General features: G+C 35.0%; 1 protein-coding gene across 1 annotated transcript in view; it reads right to left on the bottom strand.

Annotated features, from left to right (window-relative positions):
• Window positions 1–22,789, bottom strand: part of ARL3 (ADP ribosylation factor like GTPase 3) — a 30,644-nt gene that overhangs the window by 5,653 nt on the left and 2,202 nt on the right. Inside the window, exons 2-5 of the mRNA XM_007479093.3 lie at window positions 18,513–18,656; window positions 15,463–15,579; window positions 9,806–9,856; window positions 8,078–8,263 (exon numbers count right to left, since the gene is read on the bottom strand). Of these exons, the coding sequence (XP_007479155.1) occupies window positions 8,078–8,263; window positions 9,806–9,856; window positions 15,463–15,579; window positions 18,513–18,656 (498 nt within the window). The remainder of the gene's footprint in view (window positions 1–8,077; window positions 8,264–9,805; window positions 9,857–15,462; window positions 15,580–18,512; window positions 18,657–22,789) is intronic.

Genomic DNA, 22,789 nt, shown 5'->3' with positions numbered 1-22,789 from the left:
GTATTATGTGAATACCAAGATATTTCCCTAGGTTTAGGGTGGGGCCTAACCACTGATCAGTAAGTCGCCCAATTGTCCAGCATTGATATATCTTCATGATTGCATAGACATGCTACATTTACCAAACATAATCTCAACTACCAGTACAAAAAGCAAAGGAAACTGAGAAAAGGTTTCATAAGACAGAATCCTCTTCTGTCCCATATTCTTTTAGACCATTTGTTTTCCAATTAAGTCAAGACTGAATTAGTTCACATTGGCCTTTCATGAATAAGTGAAAAAGCATTATTAAGGGTTTACTATGTGCCAGGCACATGTTGTATGGTTTTACTTTTGAAATAGATATAGTGCAAATATAAGAGCTTGAGAAGATAACAGGAAGTAAAATGGACAATTTTGAAATATGAAATAAAGCTTTTGCACAAACAAAACCAATATGGTTAAAATTAGAAGTGAGGCAGGTAAATTGGGGTGAAGGGGAAATCTTTGCAGCAAGTTTCTCTAGTAAAGATCTCATTCCTAAGATCAATAGAGAACTGCTTTGAATTCTTAAGAATAAGAGCCATTCCCCAAATGACAAATGATTAAAGGATACAAATAGGTAGTTTTCAAAGGCAGAAATCCAAGCAATTAATAACCACATGAAAAAAATAATTTAAATCACTAATAATCAGAGAAATGCAAATTAAAGCAACTCTTTGAGGTTCCACCTTATGGCCATTAGAGCAGAAAAGGAGACAAAAAAGTAAAGTTATAAGTACTAGACAGGCTGTGGGAAAATAGGTACACTAAATGCACTATTGGTGGAACTGTGAGCTAGTCTATCCATTCTGGAAAGCAATTTGGAACTATATCCCAAAAGCTATTAAACTGCACATACCCTTTGACTAGGGTCACCACTATGTATATATCCCAAAGAAATCAAAGATGAAAGGATGTGTATATATACAAACATATGTATAGTGACTTTTAAAAATGATTGTAAAGGACTAGAAAGAGGGGGTACCCATCAACTGGGAATGATTGAGCAAGCTATGGTATATGAATGAGTGGAACACTAGATGGTTGTAAGAAATGAAGAGTTAGGCACAACTAAATGACTGAACAATAGTTTTAGAGAAACCTGAAAAGACCTCTATGCACTGATACAAAGTAAAATAAAACAGAACAAGGAGAACAATTTATGTAACAACAATACTGCAAAAACAACTTTGAAAGAGTTAAAGTCTCTGCTTGGCACAATGACAAATCACAATCTCAAGGGATTCACTACTCATCTCCTGATAGAAAGGTAATAGCCTCAGAGTACAGATTGAGACTTTTTTTTTTTTGGTGAGGGAGAGGTAACATGATCTATTTGGGAACTTGTTTTGCTTGACTTCATATATTTGTTTTGTTTTTCTTGCCTTTTCAATTTGAAGTGGGGAGGAAAAGACTAAGGACTTGAAAAATTGAATTATAAGAAAAAAATAGCTCCAGTGCTTTAGTTTAATATTCATATCTATTAAAGCCATTTACTTACAGTGAAGCAAGGTGAATTTGAGCTCTGTTTCCAAAAGCTGGAAATAGTTCCATGGCATTACCTAGCACTTATGCATTTAATTTAAAACAGGTTTAACTCATTTTCTTCATATTTGCCTCCCCCTTCCCAAATGACAATGAGACTCCCTGTTCCCTACTTTTTCTAGAGATGAATAGATTCTCTTCATTTCAACAAAACAAATCACAGAGATATGAGCAAGCCTCTATACATATAAAGCTTTGGTCTCAAACTTTGAGTCCAAAGGAAAATAAGAACTGAATTTTACCAAATCATCACACCATTCACTGTAATAAAAGGGTCCTTGAGAAACACTGATATATGTGGTCCAACAGTGATTTTCCATCATATTTTGGGCTTCTTAGAGGAGACGTGTCTCTAACTGTCTCTTTCAATGTGTACTCTTGTAACCATATATCATTTTCTCATCATTGGCAGAAGTATCAAAAGCTACAAGTGGGACTATTTTTTAGAGCATTCATGATTGCACTATCACATCAGCAAGCATTTTAAGAGGATAAGGAGCACAGCCCCTTTGCCTATAGAAATTTGACTTCTCCCATGGCATCATCAGAACCTTTAGATTAAGAAGCAGCTTCAGGCAACACTGACATTAAGCTTGGCTGCCCTTGATGACACTTCTGTTTACAACCACCACAAGAGGTAGCAAAATCATATCTTCTGAGTAGGATGGAAGTTAAAAAACAATTCCTTATGTTCTCTATTTCTAGCCCCCTCCTCACAAAAAAAAAGAAAAAAAACAACAACCCCAGAGTACAATTCAAATTTTATTTTATTTAAATATGGTAAATATTCTTAGATATAACCCACGTAAACAGAAGCTCTTGGGATGCTCAATAATTATATTTAAATTGTTAAATCTATGGATAATGGAAGACTCTATGACCAATCAAGGATAGAGAACATTAGAGGATGTAAAAATGGATAATTTTGATTATATTACATTTAAAAAGATTTTGCACAAACAAAAACAATGCAGCCAAGATTAGAAGGAAAGCAGGAAATAGGGGGGAAAAAACTTTTATAGCAAATTTCTCTGATAAAGACCTCATTTCTCAAATATAGAGAACTAAGTAAAATTTATAAGAGCCAATCTTAATTGGTGTACTCAAAGAATATGAAAAGGCAGTTTTCAGAAGAAGCTATCCATTGTCATATGAAAAAATGCTCTAAATTACCACTGATTAAAGAAATGCAAATTAAAACAACTCTGAACTACCACCTCACATCTAAAAGAAATGTTGGAGGGGATGTGAAAGGGATGGGACTGTGAACTAAATCTAACTATATTATGCCCAAAGAGCTATTAAACTGTGAGTGCCTTTTGACCCAGCAATACCATCATTACTAGGTCTATAGCCCAAAAAGATAAAAGAAAAAGGAAAAGGATCTATATGTACAAAAATATTTACAGTAGTTCTTTTTGTGGGGGCTAAGAATTAGAAATTGAAGGGATGCCCATTAATGCTATAAGAAATGATAAAGGGGGCAGTTTCATAAAAACATGGGAAGACTCACATGAACTAATGCAAAGTGAAGTGAGCAGAACCAGGAGAATTATAGTAATAACACTACTGAATGATGATCAACTGTGAATGACTTAGCTATTCTTAGCAATATAATAATCTAAGACAATTTTGAAAGACTTATGATGAAAAATGCTATCCAACTCCAGAGAAAGAACTAATGGGAATACAGATCAAAGCATACTTAAAAAAACCTTTTTTTTTTTTAAAAACAGATCATCCTTTTTAATTTTCCTTTTCTTTCTTTCTTTTTTTTTTGCAAAAGGACTAATATGTAAATATGTTTTGCATGACTGTACATGTATTATCTATATTAAATTATTTGCCTTCTCAATGAGGGGAGGGGAGAGAGGGAGAGAATATAGAAGTCAAAATTTTAAGAAACATGTTAAAAAATGTTTTAAAATGTAATTGTGGGAAAAAACCCCAAGAATACTGGCTTATTCTTGTGAAAGGGAGGAGAAAATCACCTAAAAAACCCAAACTACAAGTTAGTGAATAATTTGTATTTCTCTGCAAAGCTGACTTTAAAGCATGAATCACATATCAATGTCATGGCTAGTGGTCCTAATACTAAATTGTCCATGTGGTAATATCAGTAAAACAGATATCTAAATAGGCTCTGGACATAAGAATTAGGAAAAAGAATCAGTAATGGATGAATTCTAAAAAGAAAAGTTTATTTTGGTGGGGTAAGCATGGACTGCCATATGCTAAAGTTCAGAGTTAGTTGGAATTTTGAAGTCTAAATGTATTTGAGATTAATGTGGGTCTATGCTATCAGATACAGCTTTCTAGAACAACTTGGCCACAGATTAGGCCAAAAATTCTACTCTGTGAGGAGAGAAAAAGGGATGAACAGCCCTTGCTGGTGCTTTAGTTTAAGATTCAAACCTAATTTGTAGAAAGGGAAAACTTGACAAAGGCCTGCTTTTACTGCATTTCTGGCTGGCTCTAATTTAGATCATTTGTTCCTTATTTCCAAAACACCCAAAGAAGAAGCAAGGGAAAAGAAAAAATGCAATAAGTTTCTATGCTAAATGCCATGAATTGGAAAAGGCTTCCATAGCTTAGGCATCTTGATAAGGGAGCTGAGAAGAAATTCCAGATCTATTGTCTTCAATAACTGTTGCTTTTTTCGTTCAACCTTTACTTATTTGACATCACTACATCTCCTATAACTTCTCTGGGCCACAGGACTCTTAAGTGGGAACAGTACTTCCAGGACTAATATTCTTGCCATACTTCCGTTTCTCTCCAGGTCCTTTTTGCTCTTGACAATTTCCATTAAAAATCTGCTTAAAATCTACTATGGTCTTGGATCACAGTCACCATAAATAAGGAAAAGCACACCAGTTCAGATCTAGATCAATGCCCTCAAAAGTCAATTTCATCAATCAGAAAAGGTGCTATTGAACATTATACCTTACTTCCTTTTTCTGGAGGCACCCTTGATAATATCAGAGGAACAAAGTTTTCCATTCTATTTCACCATTCCACCCTTTTAAAATTCCAAAACAGCATTCACCTTTTCTTTTTTTTAATCTATTCCAACTAATGATATGATCCACCCACACCAATTGAATCCATTGGGAAGTATGGAGTCTAACATGTAAGTATCCCTCCCACTCTAGTGTAGCCATAATTTATCAGAAAAAGACAGGCCTTTTTAAAGCACATTATAACACAAAAGACACAAGGGATACAATTAGAGAGATACAGTCTTCAAAGAGCTATAACAGATAGAGACTGCAGGTTACCACTTTTCTGGCCTTCATATATGCCTTTGGGGTCATGAGACCTGTGGTTTGCAATGCTACCTGAATTCTTATTGAACACTTATTGTCTGGTCTTCTTTGTGGCTGTTATTAGACAACCAGTATTAAAGGCTAGCTTTTAGGAAAAGAATAAACAAGATATTTTACAAAATAATAATGTGTCAAAGTATATCCAACTAATACAAATTATTAAACTCTATAGTTTTTTCTAATAAAGCGTTTTACTTTTAAACATAATAACCTTCAGGCTTGATGAACAAAAAAGCATTAAAGGGCCCACAGTTTTAATGAGCAAAGTCAGAAGGGAATTAAATGACTTAAGTGACGTGCTAAAGTGGAAAACAAGAAAATGACTGAGTGGGCAAAAGCCTGGGTCAGGGGCATTACCTGGGGAAAGGGTCATGGTGACCTAGTACTACACAATGAATATGCTTTTCACAGAAAATTGTCAATGACCTTTATTCAATCCCAAAAGGTTAACATTAAGGGACAATAGACATCAGATTCCCTTCTTAATTAACATTTTTATTAAATAACCCATTTCAAATAATGGTTAAATTCTCTAAATTTATATCATTCTATTAACCATAATCTAATCTCATTAACCTTGAAATCCCAGTCTTAACTACCCAATTCTATACACCATGGTACTATCTACTAAACTAATTAAGTGACCTTCAAACTATTCCTCTTCCATAGAAAGTCATTATTTTTCTTATTCATAGTTCTTTCTTGGGTCTCTTGTGCTGTTTTTTCTTCTGAACTTGGTTCCTGAAGGTCTTGCTCTGAGTAGTTTCCTTTTTTCAAAATAGTACCACTGGCATATTCTTGTTCTAGCACTCTGTTTAAATTAGTCTATCTTTCCACCCATCTGGTATGCTCACCTGCCTATAATTTCTAATAAATATGCTGTGCACCAAAAAGCATTGAATTTCTTCTCTGTCATGATTTCAAAGTCAAGGGAAAAAACATGCTCTATAATTTACTCCTGGCCAATAATGGGAAGGAAAAAGGGGAGGTGAAAATAAATGAGAGAGTGATTCAGAAGAGTACTCTAAAGTTATGTCTTTCTAGTCTGATTCTATTGCTCAGAGTACTTCTAAAAATCTCTCCCTTCCCTTTCTTTGGTTCTGAAGACAAGCTTAAGGAACAAAAACCTTACTGTTTTAACTGAAGCTTTATCCCCCAACCTCCCTTCCTATATTCTGTCGAAATGAAAAAAAGATTACCATTTGCTTCTAAAATCTATTTCTCCACCCTTTTGTTCCTTAGACTCCAAGACACAATAAACTAGTGTTCTGGACTATTCTGTGAGAAAAGAAGCCCTGTAGATTCACCAAAATTGGTGTAGTAGAAGGAACACTAGTTGAGAGTCAAGAGACCAAGGTTTTAGTTTGTGGTTTATTATTAACTAACTGTGTGATCTTGGGTAAGTCTCTTTCTGATTTCAGTTCCTTCCTTTGTAAAATGAGGAGATTCGATGAAATCAACACCAAAATCCTTTCTGGATCTTAAAATTCTATCATTTTAAATGTAAAAGATTGCCTTCTTCCCTCATTCATTGGTCAGACTAATGAATATGGATAAATTCCCATGTCTACCTTAACTTTTTTTCTTTTTCAAGCTAACCACAAGTTATTAAATAAAATGATCATACTTTTACTGTTTAGATTGAATTATAATAATCAGAATAGCTCAGAAAATATTGAAAAAATTATTGAAAATTAATTTTCAGAAAGTGATTGAGGCCCAAAGAACCCCAGAATAAATACTGGAGGAGGCCTAGATGATCTGTGGCTAAAGTTAGTGCTCTCCCCTTCTGGGAAAGTAGGAGAAGACAGCTTTGTTGTGGTAATGGAGGTCAGCATTCAGGGGTGAATAACTTGTCTTTATTGAATGTTGTGGTCACTTGCTTCATGCAGAATGAGTTTCCCCTCAAACTTAGAAACCCAATGGAGGTATAGCTATGGCTGGATGCTGCCTGTGTATGTATCCTAACAGAAAGGCAAGCAGCAAACCATGAGGAAGAATGGAGACAATTCTAGGAAGTGACTGTTGTGCTTATGATAAAGTTTGTCAGGCAGTTTTAAGACATGTCCGTGTTAAATGTCTTGGGTGAAAGGGAAGAGCATCAGAAGGGAAATGGAAAGAGGTTACAGAACATAGCTCAAGTATAAAATCTTAGCTCTTATCCCAATCCACCAAGTTCAGAGAAGAGCAAACAGGTGACCTCATTAGAGACCAATGTCAGATGACAATTAGAGGTTATAAATTAAAAAAAAAATCTTCATTTTCTGTCAATACTAAGAATTGGTTCTAAGGCATAAGAGTGGTAAGAGCTAGGCAATTGGGGTTAAGTGACTTGTCCAGCGTCACACAGTTAGGAAGTATATGAGGCCACATTTGAACCCAGGTCCTCTCAACTCTAGGCCTGGTGCTCTATCCACTGGTCTACTAAGCTGCCCCAAGGTTCTAAGATTTTTAAGGTCAGTGAAATCTACCAAATACTTAAGCACTGCTGTCCAAGACTTTTATAGTATTAATACAGACCAAACAGGCAGTAACAATATATTCTATTAAGCAAACCAAATGTTTAAAGAAGAGGGATGTCTTAAATCCTCAAGGCTTTATGATAATGACACTATCTTAAGAGGCATGCAATATATGTTGTTAATTGACTAACTGATTATAATACTATCTTGTAGAGAGTATCTGAGGTTGGAGAGTATCCAAGGCTGGAACAGTTAACTATTCTTTGGGGATGTAGGTTCTTGGTTGACAGTTGTTTAAATGAACAAAATGAACGTGACATATGCAAATTTTATGTATAAAACATAGCCTGCTAGAGCTTCCCAATGGGGAAACCAATCAGTAGTAAAAAGAAATATACCAAGGAGAAGCGCAGAGGAGAAAAAAGGATGAAAATTACCAGGTCAACAAATGCACACGACTCTTGATGGCTCTATCATGTCAATATATATTTGTAAAAGCCTTTATAGTCATCTGCTTCTAGTTGTTGTAATTCTGGTATATCAAACTGCTGCTATTGTTTTGGTTGCTAAGCAAAAATGTTTTAAAAACTATTACTGTGACCTTGCTATAGAGTTGCAAATTACCTAACTGTCAAGAGTCCTTCATTTCATAGCTTTCTATGTTCAGACATTCTCTGATAGTCACTGTGCTTCTCATCACACACATCCTTGTCATCTCACCTGTACTCCTTCTGCTGTAAGGGCTGAGCAAGACTGGATTTGCCAGACTCTGTCACGGATTGTGTGTAGGTTCAGTCCTTCTGCAATCTCTGAGGCAGGGGCTGCAGTGAGCAAATCCTGCTTGTTAGCAAAGATGAGCACGGGGACACCACTCAGTTTTTCTTCATCCAGTAATTCAGCTAGTTCCTATATAATTTTAGAAAGGAAGGTGAAAATCCATACATGACTCTGTGCAACCAAATCTCACCTCTAACAAGAAAAACATTTCAAAAAGGGACACAAAACCAGGCAGGATTATTTTGTTACTCTGACATTAGGATTACTATACATGCCTCTTTTCGTTATCGCTAAAATAGCATATATGGTTATATCTACAATTTTTGTTTTATTTTATTTTCATTTTTTCTTTTTATATTTGAATATTTATAAAGGAAGGTTAACATAAATTTTATTTTGAATTTTAAAAAAGGAAAAATATTTAGAATAACTGATGGTCCCAAACCTTCCTAAACTGCTGAGATCATACTGTTAGAAAGTCAAGCTTTACACAATATTTTTGTCTGTAACTGACAAAATGACTTGCCCTTTGATGACGTTCTTGGAAGACTATGATGTTAAACTAAAATAAATAGGTACTTAGAGGCTGTAACTATTTTAATCACTGTTTTGTTGAAAACATGGACATATACCCAAATCATGTATATATTATCACCTATGTTGTCACTACATTTCATAAGCTTTCTCATATTTAGATTATGGAAGGTGATGTTCAGTTGTATGTTGGCTTTCTCTGTGCAGTAAATCTTTGTAGGAAGGCACTGCAAGCAATCACAAATATGTTATTTCACACAGAGTTTAGCTACTAAGAAATAATTTGCTCAGAAGCTAGATGGTTCATGTGGTTGATCATATAAGGACCTTTGAGATAAGATATAATTCTCCTATTTAGTTCTGGATCAAATTAATAAGGATGTTAAGTCACTATGGTATGGTAGGTAGTTCCAAAATGTATGACAAGTTCTTGATTCTATTCCTAGAGAAGAGGAAAAGCTACCAAATGTCATTTGAACAACTGTACCCAGAAACTCCATGTTGAGACTATAGAAAAGGCTCATGACCCTATACTAATGTGTGAGTCTTACCTCTCTAAAAAGGTGGACTAGTGAAGAGGGTACATTTCTGTTTCATTTAAAAGAGGAAAAAAATCAGTCTACTTTCATTTTATATAAGTCCCTTCACTTAAAAAAAAATGTGTACACAGGATACTATATATTTAAGAACAAGATGGATTTCAGGATTTACAGTTATTTGGTTTGGAGACAAGGGCAACCCACTTGGGTTACACATTTCTTACAATTTTTGTAAAAACCCCTGAGCCAGTTATGTTAATGTTGAAAGATATAAATAAAAACAAGCTATATAATAAAAAAAGAATAAAGTTCTTTTTGGCTTCATTTTTTAACAGGTCTGTGAAAGAACCTGCATCAGTTTTAATCTTCATTTTAATTCCATTTACTGTCTTATCTCTTTTATTTTATTAATATTTGCATGTAAAGACCTCAACCAATAGCCTTTGAATCAACTTCTTTTTTTGCCTGATTCAAGGCCTGTTTTGTTTGAATTTTAAAGGTTAAACAAAAAACAGCTCCTTAACTTTCAGACATTTAACAAGGTATATTAATGGAGAATCACTCATTTTGGAAATATTTGGATAGAAGAATTATTTACCTGACCCGTCTCTTCAAATCGTTTTCTGTCTGCACTGTCGATAACATATATCTATTAAAGGAAATAGGAAAGGAGTTATATTAGTTAGCAGGGATAGAAAAAATATAGTGCTGCTTCTAGAAGTGAGCAGTAAATATGAGGTTAGTTTTTCATTGAGATGTCCAGGGTGGCACCCTTTATCTCATTTGGGCATGCAAAAGAAAACATAAAATGCCTGAGAAAATTCTCTTCCTAAACACCAATATCTAGGAAGTGATGGAAGCCAAGTGTATCACACAGGCAATATTCTTGGAATTAATGTATATGATAAAGGAAGTTGCCCAGGTATGTTTCACATTTATGTTCAAAATCTAGCCTGTCTTGTTTATGGGATGAGGAGAAGACAACTGGGAAAATCGGGAGGAGAGTTCTGCTGTTGGTACAAGACAATTTGGAATTTGTTATTTCTATATATACATAACAAATCTAGAACTTTAAAAAATAATTAGAAATTAAAATTAAAATAATGCATAGACAAATACAAATCTCATCTAAAAGTAGTCTTCAACAAAAGAAACTAATCATCTTCAAAAGTAGTAAACTACTTAAAAATGCCTGTGCATAGGCAGTCAAGTTCTGTCTCATATCAAAACCAGATTCCCTTCTAAAATACAACCAAGTAAAATTCTTCTGCCAATTGCACTGTGAGTCAATCACCCAAAGCTAAGAACTAGAAAGTTCAGTCTAAAACCACTATAGAGATAATTCTTGCTCTCAAAGACCATCTATACTTTCATGGTTTTTGTTGGTTTTATTTTTCAGAGAAAATCAAAGGGAGAAGAAAGGCACAAAAAAATGTTTTGGGCCTCACTATTCCAAAATCTGATTGTTGTTATAAAATATCCAAAGAGGATCAATAAGATACAACACTATACTTCATACATGGTGATCATGTCATAAATGCTGAATAATGGACAATTTAATATAGAACATGAGATTTGAAGGTACTTCTAACTCCTAGGCTTATAATTTCTTTATTACATGAGTGGTATAAATACTTTATGTAGAAAGGAAGGGGACATATTGGCATAGTAGCCATCTTTATGCTAAGAAACATTAACCATGTAACATGGAGTTGGTTCTACTGTTATTTTGCTTGAGGGAGTAAGTCTAAACTAGATTGAAATGGATTTTATTATTAAGCAATGTACCAGAAAGATGATGACATTATATCAATAGTGATTAGAAGGATGTCCCCGTAAGGAAGGTTGCCTAGAAGATTTCATGCAGGTGACATAGAAAGGAAAGAATAAGAGTGACAGAATTTCAAAACTGAAAAGGGTCCCTAAAAAAATCTAGTCTTAACCTATACATGAAAGAATCCCCTCTATTAACATACTTTAGCAAATGGCCATCCATCTTTTGCTTTAAGGACCTTTAATAAGGGGGGAACACATTATTTGCCAAGGCAATCCATTCCTTTCTGACAATTCTACTTGTTATCAAGTTTCTTCTTAAGTCAATTTTCCCTTTTGCAATTTTTACCCATTTTTCCTGGTCCTGTGGCCTAATCCCTATTCCACATGACAGTAATTCAAATACTTGAATAGTCATCATGCTCTCCTTAAGCCTTCTGTTCCTCTGTCTAAACATCTCCAGTTCTGGTCCAAATATCATTTGTCCTCAGTATTCCAGACATGTCTAATGAAGACAGCATATAGTGGGATTGTCACTTTCTTATTCCAGGATGATATACATTTCTTAATGCAGCCTAAGATTATGTTAGGCTATCATATAACATTGATAACTCATATTGAGAGTATATCCTCTAAACCTCTCAAAATCATAGAAAAGGAGGGAAATGTGCTTGCCTGGAAGGAAGAGACTGAGTTTTAAGAGCAAGGATAGAAAGAGCTTGGAAGGTATAGTATGAAGGCAAAGACAAAGTATTTATAGTCCATCACAACATTATGTCAAGTTGGTGAAGGGTTCTAAGAAGTGGAGAGATGTGGTCCCAGGAGAAGGCTAGAATGCTGACTCAAACTCAAATAGAACTGACTGGCAAGTTCAGAGGCTGAGGGAAAACAAGAATAAAGCTTTGGCACTGATTTATAGCTAGTTGGCATTTTTATACAAATAGTCCCATAAAAACACTTCTGTGCTGTGGCAAGTATGTTTTCAAAAGTAGCCATATTTTCCCTCAATCTATACATATGTTTTTCATAGTGTTTGGCTTATCTCTAAAATCACTTTCAACATTTGGAAATGATTGTAAAATAATTCTAAGGAGAGGCCTACAAAATAGCTACCCCATTTATTATCTAAAAAATGAGTCAAGTAAAAAGCAATGGACAGGCTTGTCTAGTAGGTCTATTTTGTTTTTCTTCAACATCTTGCTTTTTTCTTCTCCACCAATTTTATCTTTTAAAAAAATGTCTATCTCCTTGTGCGGCATTGCCACTTAGGAAAATGATACTGCCTTGAGAGATGATCTATTTTCTAATTGTCTGTTAATCTTGCCATATAAAACACAAACCCATAACCAACTAAAACAAAGCATCCTGTCTTCAGCATTAAAGAACCAGAAAACCGTGGGAGTAGAAACCCAGAAGAAAAACAACTGCTTGATCACATGGTTCGATGGGGATATGATTGGGGATGTAGACTCTAAACGATCACCCTAGTACAAATATCAATAATGTGGAAATAGGTCTTGCTTAATGACACATGTAAAACCCAGTGGAATTGCTTGTTGGCTACAGGGGGGTGGGTGGGAGGAAGGGAGGGAAAGAACATGAATCATGTAACCATGGAAAAAAATTCTAAATTAAATAAATAAATAAACTTTAAAAAAAATCAAAGAACCAGAAAAAATAGAAGCTTTATTACTCTTCTAACCTTGATATTAAAATAGTGTGGACCAGGATAAACTAAATTATTAGCCCTATTCTGAAACCTTGATGTAGCTCAGGACACTTGCAATTTTGCTTAACCCAAAGATAAAGGTAAATGCACATGCCTTCTGGGAAATGACTGAAGCTCTATTTGTTCATGAAAGAAAGAATGATTTTTTTTCCTGATGTGATCGGGACTCCCAAAAGTTCATCCAACTCCATTATCCAAGGAGTAATCATTTAGTCAATGAATTGAAGGTTCTTTGTTTTTCCTCCTCTTCCCTACTGCTGCCACCTTTTGGCCACTTTGATGCTCATAAATTATCTCTCCACCAGAGGGGGAACACATCAAGAAGAAATGAAACTCATATTTTGTTAGTAGCTGGGCAAAAGTTTTGGGGAGGAATACTGAGGCTATTGATTGAAATGAGGTTTCTGGATTATCTATAAAGTTATACAAACTGTGCTATAGCTATTTCACATCAATACATTTCCACTGTTTGCTGTAGTGTAGAAATTATCTTGTTTCAGAGAATTTGAGACAGATATGAGTTCTCAGTGGAGATGAGTAGAATTATGGTATGATTTGGTTACAAGAAGATGATGGGACTTCGATATAGAAAGCTATTCCTTGTGTGAATTTTAAAAGTCTCCATCTTGGTCTAGCACCCAAAAATTGTGCACACCCACCTACACGGGCATGCGCTAGTCAATGACTAATCAGAAATAACTAACTGCCCACCTGGGCTGTCCTAAGCCAAGCTAGAGCCAACCATTGGATTTGTGAGACACAGGAAGAGAGGTAGGGAACAGCCTCTGAGATTGGCGGAACTTCCTGTGGAGAGAGCTAGGGGGAGTTGGTGTTAGGAGCTTGGAGAGAGAGGACGCCCGCAGACAGCTTTCCTTCAGATCGGTCACGTGAGTTAAGGACTGGTTCTTTCCACCTGGGCCTTTAGGCCTAAACTCCCTCTGCCTTGGTCAGAGGTTGAGTAGCCTCTTTCCCTTTTCTCTTCTCTCCTTCTCTCCCTAACCTTTTCCCTACTCCCAGTGTGATTAAACCTCCATAAACCTCATTCTGACTTGAGTGTTTCATTTTAGGAATTTCATAAGTAAATTCCTTGGCGGCCATTGTTAATATTATATAAATCTTGTAGCCACATTTGTAACCATTACTATATTATAACCTTCTCCCAGAAGCCTTAAATTTCCCCATTACACTTGAGAATCAGCAGTGGTATCTGTTTCTGTTCTTTCGAATCAGCTTGAAAAGTGGTATCTGCTCATTACTTCTAGCACACCTTTTATCTCCCCTCGACTATAGAATTAGGAAATCATGAACCAGATGCTCTTCATGCTTTTCATCTTCCTTTGGGAATAATTTGGGCTGTGTTTAGAACCTGAGTTAACCCTTTCAGGCTCTCAAGATACTAATTCCATGTGGCATCCTAATGGTTGGAAATGGTTGAATTATTGAAATTCCTTGATTTTAGCAAAATAGCTTAGAATCATATTTTCCCAACTTAAGAAGTGAAGAACTTAAAATAAACAAATAAAAAAAACTGCATCCCCAGGTGCTACAGAAAATCTGGCAAAGTGGTGCTATGGACATGGCTGAAAACCAGGCAATGCCTGATCTTAAAGGCACTAGAATACAAAATTGAGTCTAAATCTAAGATGCAACCTTGCACTGTCTGCCTGAAACTATAAAGACCCCTTCCTCATTTGCTGGGCTGAACTGATTTTTGCTCAAATATACGTAGCTTGCTGGGTACATATGAGTTACCCATAATACTGTATCTGTGTTCACATTACATAATCTTTGCATCCAGCCCATACTAGCTCTTAAATTTTCACCAAAGGACTAGGAAATTTCAGAGATCTCCTCTGGGAATCTGGCAAAGATGTGTGCCCTTATACTATCCACCTTTTAGAATTTTCCTTACTGCATCTTCTACCTGCAAAGGCCCTGATATAAACTTTATTCCTCTCCACAATCTCTCTTCTTAATCTATTTATGTATTTTTTAGTGCAATTTGAGAATGATATTTAAATGTTTAATATTAGATAAATATAAGAATGGATACTATGGGTAGGCACTTACTAGTTTTCTGAAACTAGGAGCAGTTTTTTTCTTGGAAAATTTTCATTCTTTCTCCTAGGTTTTTTTCCCCCTTTCTACTCAGCCTGTTTTTTCCACACCAACACAAACAACCAATTTGGCATCTAGGCCAAATAAGCCTTCTGCACAAAAGTTCAGATCATAGTATGGTTCTTACAACAGTGAATTACATGTAGTAGATATACAATCAGTATTTGTTGATTTGATTTTACAATACTAACATATAATTTCTGATATTATTTTCATTTGAAGATAATGAAAAATTAATTCTCAAAGCATTCTTATGAAGTAAGGGCTCTTCTATTTTAGAAAGGGGTGAAAAAAGTCTCTAAGCTTCATTAAGATGATTATAGTTAGTGTTATTCTATGATCTTTTAAATTTTGTCTTTCTGCTCAAATCACTGGAGTATGTTTATAAACAGTTAACTTGGCTAAGGTATGGAAGGGCATGATATTGTTACCAAGCAACAATCAGTGTCTTATAAAGTCTATTCCAAGAGTGCTTGCTTCACAATCCACAGCCTTCTGCTGGCCCTGCTAATAAGTTCATGATGATTAATGTTATGGCAGTGGAAATACTGACAATGAGAACATTAGAGTGTTAATGTTCCTAGCACACAGCAGGAAGGGCTTTGAATTAATGGAGCAGCCTAGGCAGTACTTACAAGTACATCAGTATTTTCAAAGTAATTCCTCCAGTATGGCCTGATTTTCCTCTGTCCACCAATGTCCCAGACATTCAGTTTAAAACCTTGTGACTGTACACTTTTGATGTTAAAGCCCTGGAAACAAAAAAGGCAGTCACTCAGTTATGCTTTGAAATCATATTGGTAACAAGGTCACATTTAACAGCTTTTTCTTCTCCCACTTCTGAGGAGGTATTGACAGAAACAAACACAGTACTAAGGAAAATTATCTACTATGAAAATAATAGGGAGGAGAAGAAGGTTAGCTCACAGTTTACCTCTCCAGTGTTGAAGAGTCAGCAGCTTACACGGTCAGAGAATTGACATATGGTTTTGTACTTCATTCTCCATCAGCAACTCTGCTTGGTTTCTATTCCAGAGAATAACATGCCCTCTTCCTTCCCCAAGAAAAGTTGATCACTAGAAACCTCATTACCATGACTCAGGTTTGGATTTGCTATATATTATCAACTCACTTGAAGTTGCCATTCCCCTCTGGAGAGCTGGAGGGTGGAGCCCTAAACTCTTCCCAAACCTTCCTTTCTAGAGGGCTCACAACCTTCCTGGTAACTCCATTCTCTATCAGCAGCACTGCCTGGTTTCCATGCCATAGAACAACACTGCCTCATATCAGGCATTCTCTGATGCTCCATCCTAGTACCCCTGTTTTCCAGCTTCTCTTGTGTGCTGTCTTTTGCCATCAGACTGTAAAGTTTCTTGAAGGCAGGGACTGTCTCCTTTTTTCATTTGTATCTGGCACATAGTAAGATTTTAATAAATGTTTATTCACTTGAACCAAATATATCTATAGTGCTTACAAGGGTTGGAAAGGTGAGATATTGAGATCAATTTTAATAGGCAAAAAAGAGCGACATCAGAGAATCTCAGAGTGGTGAAAGGTATTGAAAGTATATAACAGGGTATGCAAAAAGCTAAACTTATGCTAATACATATGTGAGAGAATGAATTTGCACTTGAATCACAGGCCCTTTATTATAGGACCATAGAGTCACATACAATCAAACCCTGAAGTGAGAAGTCATATTGTGGGCAGTGGTTGGGGAGAAATTTCCCTATCCCAAAAGAATACTTTGCATTGTTCTTTAATAGTAATCTTTAGGTAACTTGGAAATATGTATTGAATTTCAGGAGTTACTGCAATGGAGAGCTTAAAGGAAGATGAGCAAATCACAGATCGTTAGATTTATGAGTCAGGAATTAATTATGAGAACAAATGAACAAAAAAGTTCAAGGTTCAGATAACTATGATTATATTATATAAATACATTATTTTTCTCATAAGAGATACAGTGAAAAGGAATTTCATCTTGCTCAATAGAAATTAATAAGGAGAGGGAGCTCCTTCATGAACATTTGGCAGATTTGGCTATATGCCACTACCACTACTTGAGATCTGAGACCAGGACTCACCACATAGGAGGTAAGGTGGTACCAGATACAGTGTTGGTAACTGTCTTTTCCATAAAACTCTGAATGGAACAGAAATAAGTAAATGTTTGATCAACTTAGGAATGAAGACAATGGGTAAATAAATGGAGAATGTATTTTAACTCCTTGCCAAAACTATCTGAAACTGTGACTTTAGCAAAAATGTTTCTTTCAAATATACTGTTAATTCCAAACTCTGTCAAGTAAAGACATAGATGTATAGGAATATGAAGGTCAGGAAGTACAGTATGAGTCTATGTTTTCAAAGAGTGCCTTGTCCTTTTTCTGAACACCCATAAAAAAGTATCTTTTTTTCCCCTGTAAAGGATTGACACACTAGAGTATGTGTTTTTTAGTCCTTCCAGGAGAAACTATTATAATTTAGTATTCTTTGTACTGTAAGAATTGTTCAGAAGCTGTAAAATTGCTTGTTAGATAGCAGCTCAGTGACTTCAGAAATAAGGTACAAGTCAAAAATGATCACTAGTAATGAAGTACACATATCAACAATTATACTAACATAATACCAAGGTCTTAGCATTCAGAAAGAAATTGATGAATGACCCCAGGTCTGTAATGTTCTTTTTTCTCATAAATGCTAACACTACAAGGTTACTATGTACATTAGATCAATTGCTAGTCAATATATCCAGGTATTATTTAGTGAGGAGGTGATTTTTCTTCTTAAAATTTTTCTCCTTATTTCTCTTCTGAAGACAAGGAGGTACAAAGGCATTCACTAGAATTTTTCCATCCTGAACTTGTTATTATAGTTATGGCTGGATTTGTATACTGTTGTCTAAAAGTTTCAACAGATTTGCAAAATGTAGCCCTGGTACTCTCTTTATCCTAATCTTCATTTATTTCAATTCATCCTTATTAGTTCAAAGTGCCCTAATACAATTCCATTCTTGTGGAATCTTTTCTGAGAAGCTCAGTATTAAAGGTATTTTTTGATGAGCAAAAATAGTACAGAGAATTCTCGTTTCCTCAAGCACCAGCTATTTCCCTATCTTTTAGATTCATCTTAGTTGGCCTGAGCTTTAGAACATAAATTGGGGGTTATAGCCTGTGGTGATCTTCTTTTTTGTATTGTCAGTCCTACACATACTTAAAAAAAATGCATGCTCTCAAACAGCCCGAGTGTTCTTTCCACTGGTGCAATCCTCGTATCCTGAGTAATTCTTATCTGTGTCTTTTTGTAAACCCACTATAAAATATCCATCTAAAGCAGTGAGTCTTCCTCTGATTCTTTAAATATTTCATGGATTACACTCAATATTTCATGGATATAATCCTTAGGCTATTATCTTTCACTGGCCCACCTCCCTTTTTAGTAAAAATATTATGTGCCTTGTACTTAATAAAATGTGTGATTCTAAAGAATGCTGGTTCAGAATATATGTAATATAAATGTTTATTTTTAGATGGCCTAAAATATGTTGTTGGGCATTGAACTAAGAGCTTAAAGACAAAGGTTCTGTTTCTCCATCATATACTTCATGCCTTAGTCTTCTTTTTTCTAAAGGTTACTATGTATGTACCATGAACCAAAATACTGCACAGCAGAATGTGTTTACCTGTGTAGGTGTAATGTGGCTGATGTCTTCAGATGCAAGCTGCTTCAGGAGTGTAGTTTTGCCAGCATTATCCAAGCCCAGGAGAAGAATTCTCACCTCCTGGTCTGGTGCGCTCTTCAGTTTACGCAGGATTGAGAGTAAACCCTTGGGTAAATCACAAAGAAGATAGGTTACTTTGGAGCTTTACCATAAATGTCTGGATCTCATTGTACTGGCCAATAGAGTATAGATTTATTCTCACTGTACAGAGATCTTCATTATGGACAGCTTCCAGTAATGTCTTTCAAACAAATGCCATTTATTCCACCTGTTTTTTTCCTGCATATCTTATCAGGAGTACACCAATGTGCTTAAAAGTAACTTTAATAAACTGCACTACTAACCTATTATTATAGTTATGTCTAGTCTCTAATGCTGTTGTCTCAAAGTTGCAATAAGTTTGCAAGTTGTAGCCTCTATATTTTGTTTTTCCAAATCTATTTCTGTTCACCCATATCAGTCTAAAGTGCCCTATTAAAATTTCTTTCTCATGGCATCCCCTCTGAGAGTCTTGGTGTTATATGTATTTTTTTTTATAAGCACAATGACACATAAAAATTAAGTGATTTGTTAAAGCCAGTGAGGAATCCCCAAATAGTCAAGAATTAAAGAAGAGTATTTCCAACTCACCCTAAATTTGTTAATCCATAGATCCTTACTTTGAGTATTTTCTCTTTTGAAGGCTTTTAGGAAGACTACCAAGTTACTTTTTGTGTTAGGTGAGGGCATGCAAAACAATTTACATATTAGTGGGCTATTTACTTCTTCAACTAACTATCATGCTCAAAGATGACATGGGTAAACAAATGGACTAGGTAATTCTCAAATTCATCAACTAACTTAAATAAGACAAAAGCACTTCTGCAAAATAACACTCAATTCCTCAACTCTGGTTATGGATCCTTAGTATCCTGGTTGTGTCAATTACTCACTGAGGGACATTAACCCATCTTTAATGGAGAAAATATATATTTCAGAGAATCGGCATGGCTATAGTGCAGTTTATCAAACTCAAATAGAAATGGATATGTGTAGGTCTTATGGGGCTTTTAAAAGTTACAAATTAATATTATATATACTGTATTTTAATTTATTTTTTGAAATATTTTCTAAATACATTTTAATCTGGCTTGGGCTACACCTGTGAGTTTTGCATAAGCTTGAAACTTGCATTATAGTGGAGAGGGAGCTGGTCTTGTACTTATCAAGACCTAGATACAAGTCTCTAACAAGTCACTTAACATTCTTACTGACTTAAGTAACTCTCTAAGATTCTAAGTTGCAGAGCAGGTACAGATCTGCTGGGGAGGGTGGTGTTCCCAATTAAAGCAGGTATAGTCCCCAGAAATCCCATTAATGCTTGTTTTGTGTTTTTTTACCACACTCCAAATTTTTTTTTTTTAAACCCTTACCTTCCATCCTGGAGTCAATACTGTGTATTGGCTCCAAGGCAGGAGTGGTAAAGGCTAGGCAATGGGGGTCAAGTGACTTGCCCAAGGCCACACAGCTAGGAACTGTCTGAGGCCATATTTGAACCTAGGACCTCCCATCTCTAGGCCTGGTTCTCAATCCACTGAGCTACCCAGCTGCCCCCTACACACTCCAAATTTTTTCATTTTAAATCCCTCATTTCAAAACACGTATAATTTCTGTTCATCCTAAAAATAGTCAGGAAGAAACTATTAGAACTTTATAACAACACAAAATGGATAGAATAGAGACTATAGAGAAGAATGCTTTTTATATTTCTAATAGCAATTTTCCTTTGGAAAGAATATGAATACAAAAACTTGCTTTCAAAGAAAATGACACTAAAAATAGTAGCCTAATAGGTTTAGTGCTAGTGGTGACTATAATCCAATCCCACACCCTATTTTACAGATAAGGAAATTGAGACCCAGGGAGGTGAGTGCCTTGCCTAAATTATATATATGATTGTAAAGTGGCAAGGCATTTTAATCCAGGCTCTGACTCAAAATTCAGTTTCTTTTCCTCTATCTTTTCATGGCAGAATGATGAATGGCATTAGAAAGTGTAACAGCACACCAACAGACAATCCTAGTCAGTGGATCACAGGATTATAAGGGTTAGCTAAATAGGGAAGATATTTATAGAAATCAGTATTCTACCTGAAGTGAATGAAGTAAGCTGATTTAAAAGCCTGAAGGTAAAGCAAAGTAAGTTTGCCTCCATGTCTACTTGTGTAACACTGTTCATCTGTTTATTTTAAATGTTATTTGATCTGAAGTTCACAGAAATTAATATTCCTAGCAATTAATATAAATATTACTACTTTTAAAATATGCCTTTATGAACAGCTAATCATACCAGTTAATAAACTCATAGCTAGAATATGGTTTTAAGATATATTTTTAGCATCTTACCCTAATATCACTAGAATAGCATTAAAATTTTTTTTAGAAATTAAAAAAAAACCTTATTCTTAAACAAAATTCAACAATGATTTACTGTATATATAACTACAAAATATGCAGAATTATAAAAGTTCTTTTGATTTTTCTTCCCTTCACAGCCTTTTTAGTCAGAATTTAGAAATAACTCTAAGAGGGTAAGCATTAAAAGATTATAAAATATAACTTTAATTGTATGCCACCACATATATGGTAAGTAGAGCATTTATTATATTCAAAGTGGTGGACTAAATAGGTCTAATTCACATATAAAATATTGAAATGAACATTTATAGTAAATAGGCATATAAGATTGAAGTGCTATAGACATCTATTTAGGTAAATTACTGGCAAGGGCATGTGGGGAACCTAAGCTGAAATTTTTATAGCCTAGGCCATTCCAAGTTTAGATGTAGAGAGGAATACATAAAAACTTATCTGAAGGGGAATCTGAACCATACAAATGTGGGATAAACCTCCCATTGTCTGTGGCTGACACAGGTTCCCCTCAATTAACTTAAAATGGAGATGACTACTTGTATCTTTTAAAATCAACCATAGTGCCATTAGGTAGACTTTTCTAATCTCCAGAATCTTGTGACTGGACCTTATACAAGATTTGTCTACAGTCTGGTCTTCTCTTACTTCAAAGAGCTTTGAGTCTATAGCTGTTGTTATTTCCTCCATCTTACTAGGCAATCTTCAAGAACTTTAGCAGACAATCTCATTGTCTTGATATCAAGCTAGATTAGTCCTCAGAAAACAAACATTTCAGTTCAATAATAATCCTGTAATCAAAGCTTTTCCAGTTTGGTAGAACTGCTCGAAAGCTTGTGGTCTTCAAAAACCTAAGGGAGCATCTATATCACTATGAGGCATTAGAGTACTTAAATTGGAAGGAAGGAAACATGCATTTATTAAGTACCTACTATGTGACTAGCACTGTGCTAACTTTAAAAACATTATCCCATTTGATCCTCACAGTACTTTGGGAGGTAGGTGCTATTATCACCCCAATTTTACAGTAAAGACAATGGAAGCATACAATTTAAGGGAGTTGCTAAGGTAACATAACTAGTAAATGTCTGAGTTTGAATTTGAACTCAGGTCTGTCTCCAGGCCTAGCAATTCTAGTCATTGTACCATCTATCTGCAACTAATTAAGATTGGTCATTTCTATAATACAAGAAAAGTATGAATTTTCTTGGGGACGAGGATGCCAATGTTCCTTTCTACCAGTGCCAATAGGACTTTTCTTCAGAAAGATTGGATCAGTAGTACTTTGTCCAGAGAACTTTTTATATAAAGAAGTTATTGAACAGTGTTGTCAGACACAAAAGAAAAAGAAGTTGCTAATTTGTGCAAAAGGATCTCTATTAGACGCATATTGGCTTAGTTTCAAAATGTTATCTATGTTTTAATGTAATTTTATTTATTTTATTAACTATTTCCCAATCTTAAACACCTCTGATTTAGAACAATTCTCAAATGCAAAACACACTTGAAAACTACCAATATATCTAAAAACAATACACAATACAACAATAATACAAAGTAATAACAAGTAATACAAACAATACCTAGTACAGTGCTTTGAATTGTTGAGTGATGGAATGAAAGAACTGGTTTAAAATGTGGTGGAGTTAGGATCAAAATGACTTATTTTGTATTTCATACATGTGTCATATAACCATCTTAAATTATTTGAAGAAACTATCAGTGAATGAATGGGATTTTTGTTATAGTAAGCCTAACTATAAAAACAGACAAGTAGCAATTATCAATTTTTAGGTTAAGGTTTTGCAGTTTGCTAGGCCTTTTATTTCA

The sequence above is a fragment of the Monodelphis domestica genome, chromosome 1, assembly GCF_027887165.1.
Source record: "Monodelphis domestica isolate mMonDom1 chromosome 1, mMonDom1.pri, whole genome shotgun sequence".
Classification (NCBI taxonomy): Eukaryota; Metazoa; Chordata; class Mammalia; order Didelphimorphia; family Didelphidae; genus Monodelphis; species Monodelphis domestica.
Note: the sequence above shows the minus strand (reverse complement) of the source record. Positions and strands in the feature narration are given on the sequence as shown.